The sequence below is a fragment of the Gadus chalcogrammus genome, chromosome 7, assembly GCF_026213295.1.
Source record: "Gadus chalcogrammus isolate NIFS_2021 chromosome 7, NIFS_Gcha_1.0, whole genome shotgun sequence".
Classification (NCBI taxonomy): domain Eukaryota; kingdom Metazoa; phylum Chordata; class Actinopteri; order Gadiformes; family Gadidae; genus Gadus; species Gadus chalcogrammus.
The window spans coordinates 7,529,014-7,536,410 of NC_079418.1; the positions used below are offsets into that span (position 1 = coordinate 7,529,014).

A 7,397-nucleotide genomic window follows, 5' to 3' on the forward strand; every position below is an offset into this window, starting at 1 on the left:
CTGAAACAGAAGAGTCTGAGAAGGGACGCTTACTTGAAACAGCCGCAAAACTGACATAATGACAAATGTCCCACCTATTAATGAGTACCCGACTACAGACACACTCAAACTCCAATGCCCTTGATTATATTCCAAAATCACTCCATATTGTGTTAAAAGCTTTGTTTGTCGGTAATGAGACAGAGCAGAAAATTAATTTTGCCAACAGAGGTAATCATAGATTCACCACAGTGTAGTCACCTCAAGTCCATTGTCCTGCTCCTAGGAGGATTTCACACATTTATGAATTTGCTAGGAGCGATTGGTACACTGATGGATGGCACAGGACTTACGGACATTCTAGGATAAGTCTATGGGGAGAATTCAGTAGCCCATATGATGACTGGCAAATCAGTTCAGAGAGCATTCCGTGGCCATCTTCTTGTAGACAAATGTCTTAACCGCATGCTGGTGTCAGAGATGATTGATGAAAGTCATGGATTCGCAACAATGGTTGAACAGTCTGAAGCTATGTATACCTCACTAGTTAACTGTGAAATGCCAACAGAAACAGTGTTTGTATCAGAGACCCTCATTAGAATAAATGAAGAGCTGGGGAAAAGGAAGATGGAACTGTGTGCTCGATCCAAGACAAGTCAGTTGTGGCTAAATTACCAAAACATGTTAGAAGTTGCTAGGTCACTGATAACTGCAGATCGCAGGTTCTTGGCTTTTGCACCTACTCGCTGTTTCTGACTGCATGCCGATTCTCGCTGCGGCTGGGCATTACAAGTACTTGAAATCGGTACACTTTTATGTCCAAGAGATGAGTCAGCTTCACATCAACCACCCAGATGTGTTCAGAAAATCAAAATGGGTTTTCATGTTATCCGTCGCAGCAGCCAGTTATGGACAGGCCTCAGCTCAGATCTTGTCAGCGAGACGACATTGATGAGGTCATTGAAGACTACCGGTGGTATGACGCATGGAAGTGGAATGACTGACAATCAGAGAGCCCTTTGGACCATGTCCACCAAAGTGCATAACATCAGAGTACAACACCGCAATGCAGGAGTTCACAAACCAGACATACACAACATCAGAACAGCACAAGGACTCAACAGAGGCAAGGATGAAAAGAGATGCTGCTTACCTGGAGAAGATCACTTCAAAACATGCTATATGGTCACCTTTCTCTCCAGACTCTTCTTTAAGGAATGTTGTTACAGTGTTGTTGCTGAGGACGGAGTGAACGTGCATGATTATGACTCTGTTGGACGCAATATCATGCACAAAATGATTGGACAGCCTGCATTCACATTCTCATTTAGTAGAAAGGATAAAGCCATAACCCTCGTCTATCAAGGTTGCTCCTGATCGAACAATTGATTCTGCACTTCTTTTTCAATGTTTCCTGATTGTCTCCCAAACTGGAGAGCTATCATTGGAGGAGGTTATGTGTTACGAACTCAGTCCTTTCCCTCCTGCCCTCCTTGAAGCTGGAAACATCTTCCGACATCTTCCCACAACTTGCACACGCAATCTGTGATCATGCAAGTGATGCAATCCTAGATACTGTACCAGAAACAGATCATTATGTTCTTGATGGAGGTTCACTCCTTCACCGAATACCATGGAAGCACGGACAAAGCTACGGTAAAATTGCGCAGTCATATGCAGACTTCACCATCCAACATTATGGCTCAGCTACCACCATTGTGTTCGATGGCTATGGGGATGGGCCATCCATTAAAGACAACACACATCACAGAGGAAACAATATTCATCCCATTGTCAACTTCACTGCTGAGACAGAGTTCTCAGGTAAGAAGGAGGAGTTCCTGTCAAGAGATCTGAATAAACAGAGGCTGATCCAAATGATAAGCGATGAACTGAAAGAAAGGGGTTGCACTGTGGTCAATTCAATTGGAGATGCTGATGTAGACATCGTAAGGGCCGCAGTGGAATCATCTCTTCTTCACACCACTACGCTGATTGGAGAAGATACAGATCTCCTTGTCTTACTACTTCACTATGCACAGAGAGATAGTAAGGGCATTTATTTCAGATCAGACAAGTCAAAAGCTGATGGCAGTTTTAAAGTGTATGCCGTAAACCATTTAAAATAAGTACTTGGACATGATGTGTGTTCTCAGTTGATGTTCATCCATGCTCTCACTGGCTGTGACACAACTTCTCGGATCTTCGGGGTTGGCAAAAAGACTGCTTTCCAGAAGCTTGTAAAAGGGGATCCTGTCCTTCGATCTTGTGCCAATGCATTCATTGTCCCAAACCAGACCACAGAGGCGATCGATGACCTTGGGTGCCAAGTAATGGCTGTCCTCTTTGGTGGAAAGTGCACAGATTCCCTTGCAGCAATGCGATATAAAATTTTCAGCAAGAAGGTTGTCTCAGCTTCATCAACTGTAACGCCTGAACGTCTGCCACCAACTGAATCTGCGACCAAATTTCACTGTCGTAGAGCATACTACCAGGTCATGGTCTGGATGGGAACAGAAGGTCTCTCTCTTGAAGGTCATTCATTGTAAATGTACCACTGCCTGCAAGACACTCCGCTGCTCTTGCAGAAAATATGGACTACCTTGTACTACTGTCTGTGGAATGTGACAATCCACATAACAAGTTTCTTCCACAGGAGCCCGAAGATGATGATGAATAAAGACCACAATAAGTGTGGCATTTATGTTGTTCAACACCAACACCACCTTTCTAGTTTGAATAGTAACCAATTTTAACCATTTAACCAATGTAAGCTTACAGGCAGTCATTTTGAAAATGATGCCTTTCTAGCAGTTATATTTACCTAGATTTGTCGCACGTTCTTAATGTATAGAGGTACCAGAATCAGTTGAAACATTCTTTTGTAACATTTTCCATTTGAGATATAGCCATTCTAAGCTCCAGGCCGCCATTTTGGACGCCAGTATGAAAATGAAGCCTTTCTGGGAGGTATATTTTCCTAGATTGTTAGTATGTTCATAAGCATATTTGCAGGTACCAGAATCAAGTGAAAAATCATTCAAATAATCTTTTTCTATTGAGATATATAGCCATTTTAAGCTTGGCCGACCACCATTTTGGACGTCCAGAAGTACCAGAATCAGTTGAAAATTCCTTTGCAACATTTTTTCAATTTGAGATATAGCCATTTCAAGCTCCCCGCCGCCATTTCGGCCGCCATCTTGGAAATGAGGGCTTTCTGGGAGGTATATTTTGGTATACTTTTAGTATGTTATTCAGCACACCAAATACTACTAGAATCCATTGAAAAACCTTTTGTGTAAATTATTTTGGGGTTAAGCCCATTTTTTTCATAGATTGACTCACCTATTCAGCATTTAAAACATTTAATTGAACATACACACACTAAAACAGATATTTCCGTTTTAAAATAAATATTTGGAAACGATAATTCATGTTTCCCGCAGTGTGCCTCTCGGGTATTGAGCGGGTCCGTCTGCGGGATCGGACTCTGCACAACCCAGTCGTAAAAAAGTCACGATCAACGCTTTCCAAGCATCGGTGGTGATGGCAACTTTCTCCGCTAAGGACAGGATCTCACAGAAGGAGGCTACTACTTCGCCTCACATTTTCTCCAGCCGTACAGTCATAGTTTGGCGACATGGCACTGTGTAATCCGCTTCGGGAAATGCGATAGATCGCGGAAGACTAACACGTCACATCTCTGGCAAAGGCAGCCGTATTTAAAATAGCATGCATATGCATCAGTTATATTCTCAATTTAATTTACAGAGCAATCCCTTCAAAGTATTTAGGTTTACTAATTAAGAGACTAGGATTAGTGTGTGTCTGACAGTGATGGGCAGTAACGCATTAGAAGTAAGGCGTTACTGTAATCCAATAACTTTTTTCAAATAACGAGTAAAGTAAGGGATTACAATTGCAAAAATAGTAATTCGATTACTTTTACTTTCCTGCAAGCAGCCTGCGTTACTGCGTTACGCCCCGTGCCCACTACCTCCGTCAGTTGTCCGTTGCCCATTGACTTTGAATGGGGACGGTCGCGCAATGCATTGTGGATCCGTCCGTTGACTTGGAGCGTTCGCCACCGTCAAAAAGTTGAAAAATGTTTAACTTTTTCGGCAGCGACGGTTCCGTCATCCAATCAGATCGCGTATGCAAATTTAAGCACTGTGACGCGACTCGGGCTCTGACGATACTGGAAAGCGGGAAAGCGGGTCATCTTGCCTCGCAACAAGCAGGAAGAAGCGGGAAGAACCCGGCGAAGCGATTTGATTGGCTGACGGATGCCTCTGCAAAGACTACTCCCCCATCTGTCAGCCACGCCTTCCCACGTCCGTTGACTGACGGTGCAGTGGGCACGAGGCGTTACGCCTCGTGCCCACTGCACCGTCAGTCAACGGACGTCAGAAGGCGTGGCTGACGGATGGGGGCGTAGTCTTTGCAGAGGCATCCGTCAGCCAATCAAATCGCTTCCCGCTACAACAGCAAAGCCGGCGGGTTCTTTCCGCTTCTTCCTGCTTGTTGTGTTGTCATTGCACGATGGATCCCGTTGTAGCAAGGATGGTGTTGGTTCAGGTTGCTGGTGCTTTGGTCCACCGACGTGGAAAGCAAGTGCATCGGCGTTGGTGGGTTCACCCCATTCTCCGGACACGCAACCAGAGAGGGGAGTATCACGCACTTGTGCAGGAGTTGCGTCTGGATGCACTCCTTTTCCATCAATATTTTCGGATGCCTCCGGACTACTTCGACGAGTTGCTTGGCAAGGTCGGTCCTCTCATTACCATGGCAGACACACGGTTTCGTTCTGCAATTGGCCCTGCCGAGCGACTCGCCATTTGCCTACGGTAATACTTTTGTTTTCCTTTTTTATAATGATCACACAACTAGCGTTTCCATACAGCTCATTGGTGTGCACATACTGCTAGGCTATAGAAAAGGTGCCCATTTCCATCCACGGTGTTGTTTGCATAAGATTTCCTAATTAGGGAAGACATCTACCCATCTATAGCCATAGTAGTGTGCAGAGTGTTCCTGTTAAATCTCAGGTTATGTGGTAGAGCTATCTGTAAACAATCTAGTCATATCAGTTGTGGATGTCACATGGGATTATTTATGTATCAATGAAGAGTGTTTCAGATAAATGTGTTCCATCATAAAGCCTTTCTATGAACATGGTATGCAAGCAACCATGTATGAATAATAAATATAACTAAGCTGTCATGACTCATGCCCTGTATATTTTAAAGTATATTCTTTCATGCTTTCTTTTTTAGGTATCTTGCCACTGGCGATTCCTTTCACACGATTGGCTTCAGCTATCGTGTGGGCACTTCGTCAGTGTGTAGGATAGTGCGGGAGGTAGCCAGTGCCATCTGGACTGCTTTGGTGGAGGAGGAGATGTCTGTTCCCAAGAGGGCGGACTGGAGCACCATGGCCGAGCAGTTTGAGTGGCGCTGGAACTTCCCCAACTGCATCGGAGCGATTGATGGGAAGCATGTTGTGATACAAGCTCCAGGTAACTCTGGCTCCTTGTATTACAATTACAAGGGCACCTTCTCCCTGGTCCTCCTCGCCGTAGTGGACGCCGACTACCTCTTCCGGGTTGTGGATGTTGGAGGCTACGGCAGGACGAGTGACAGCGGCTCCCTCCGTAACTCCGCGTTTGGGGAAGCTCTTCGCGATGGCACCCTTGACCTCCCTCCGGCCCGCGTCATCTCCGGCGCAGAGCAGCGGGGGCCACTTCCTCACGTGTTTGTGGGGGATGAGGCGTTCCCACTCATGACCAACCTGCTGCGGCCATTCCCTGGACAACATCACACTCAGGAGAAGCGAGTGTTCAACTACCGCCTCAGCCGGGCTCGGCTGGTAGTGGAATGTGCCTTCGGGATCTTGGCATCTAGGTGGCGCATGTACCGGCGCGTGATTGGCACCAGTCCTGAGGTAGCTGAGGTGTGTGTGAGGGCCACCTGTGTGCTGCACAACTTTCTCGAGAGGAAGAAGCTGCAGGGGAGAAGACGCGGGGTGGAACCGAACATCGAGCCATCGACTGATCCTGAAGCCCTGCGTGATGCACCCAGGATGGGCTCCAACAACGCCAGCAGACTGACCGTCCAGATGCGGGAGGCCTACTGTGCGTTCTTCAACGAGGAGGGTGCAGTGCCATGGCAGCCAAGAGCCTAGCAACACAAAGGCTCTTCAACCAAACAGCTCTTTTAAGAGCTACCCATATCTTAAGAAAAGAAGCATATTCCAACTACACCTGCACCTTCCTATACCTGCGTATACATTGTACATTTGCTCAAGGTTAAGTTTTAAAAGTAAATGTAATAATGATTTGGTTTTGTTTTTCACAGATGACCCGAGCCAGCTTTCAAGAATCCCTATTGTCTTTATGCAAGTGTACTGAATAATTATTAATGTGCTAATATTAATATAACATAATTCCACTTCCAAATTATAATGTATTATAAATGTATTATAAAAGGAACACATCACAATCAAAGTAAATTTTTTTTTAATTAAGAACACACAGAACAACAGAACAACAGAACGACAGAAACACCATAATTTAACACCATAACAAACATAACCTCACGCACTCAGTCACTCACTCACTCACTCACTCACTCACTCACTCACTCACTCACTCACTCACTCACTCACTCACTGTCATTCTCCCTAACCTCCCCCTGTAGCGCCGCCATATCTGCCCTCGAGACGATCTGGTACACCTCGTACCGCACTTGGGCTCTAGTCGCACTGGAGAGCCTTCTCATGGCTGGGAGGAGGGACATAAAGAATGCCTCGTCCTCAGAGGGGGGCTGCGGCTGTGGCTGTGGCTGTGGCTGTGGCTGTGGCTGTGGCTGTGGTTGCGGCTGTGAGGCCAGTGTAGCCAGCGGCTCCAGGAATGCCAGCATGCCCTGCTCAAAGGAGGACATCTCTGGCCTCCGCCGCTTTCTACCCCTGCCCTCTTCTGGGGGCTGCACGTGCCACTGGCTCCTACCCACAGGTCCACCCACAGGTCCACCGTCCGCTGCTGGGGGCGTGGCTGGGGCCGGGGCCGGGGCCGGGGCCGGGGCCGTGGCCGGGGGTGGGGCCGGGGCTGGGGTCGGGGCTGTGGCCGGGGCTGGGGCCGGGGCCGGGGCCGGGGCCGGGGCCGGGGCCGGGGCCGGGGCCGGGGCCGGGGCCGGGGCCGGGGCCGGGGCCGGGGCCGGGGCCGGGGCCGGGGCTGCTTCATCTGCTTCCTCTCCATGCTCCTCTCTCATCACCGACGCCGGGGATGGGTTGCGATGTGGGAGGTTGGAGGTGGTCCCTCTATTCTGTAGGAATGGCGCTAGGAAGCCCATCACCCCCATGTACCTCCACACAGGCTGCTTGTTGGCCCCTGCCCCACTCCTCTGGGCTTCCTTCTC

At 47.8% G+C, this 7,397-nt stretch overlaps 1 protein-coding gene across 1 annotated transcript; it reads left to right on the forward strand.

The window, feature by feature from the left end:
• Positions 1-4,411: 4,411 nt before the first annotated feature.
• Positions 4,412-7,018, forward strand: LOC130386239 (uncharacterized). Its single transcript, XM_056595034.1, has 2 exons — positions 4,412-4,829; positions 5,259-7,018. Exons 1-2 carry the CDS (start codon positions 4,525-4,527, stop codon positions 6,163-6,165), a joined length of 1,212 nt encoding a protein of 403 aa, XP_056451009.1. The 5' UTR covers positions 4,412-4,524; the 3' UTR covers positions 6,166-7,018.
• The last annotated feature ends 379 nt before the right edge of the window (positions 7,019-7,397 follow it).

Bases quoted from the DNA above. Each gene is read 5' to 3' on its own strand.
- LOC130386239 (XM_056595034.1), top strand. From the start codon at position 4,525: ATGGATCCCGTTGTAGCAAGGATGGTGTTGGTTCAGGTTGCTGGTGCT. The intron at 4,830-5,258 runs GTAATACTTTTG...TTTCTTTTTTAG, and splicing joins CGACTCGCCATTTGCCTACG to GTATCTTGCCACTGGCGATT.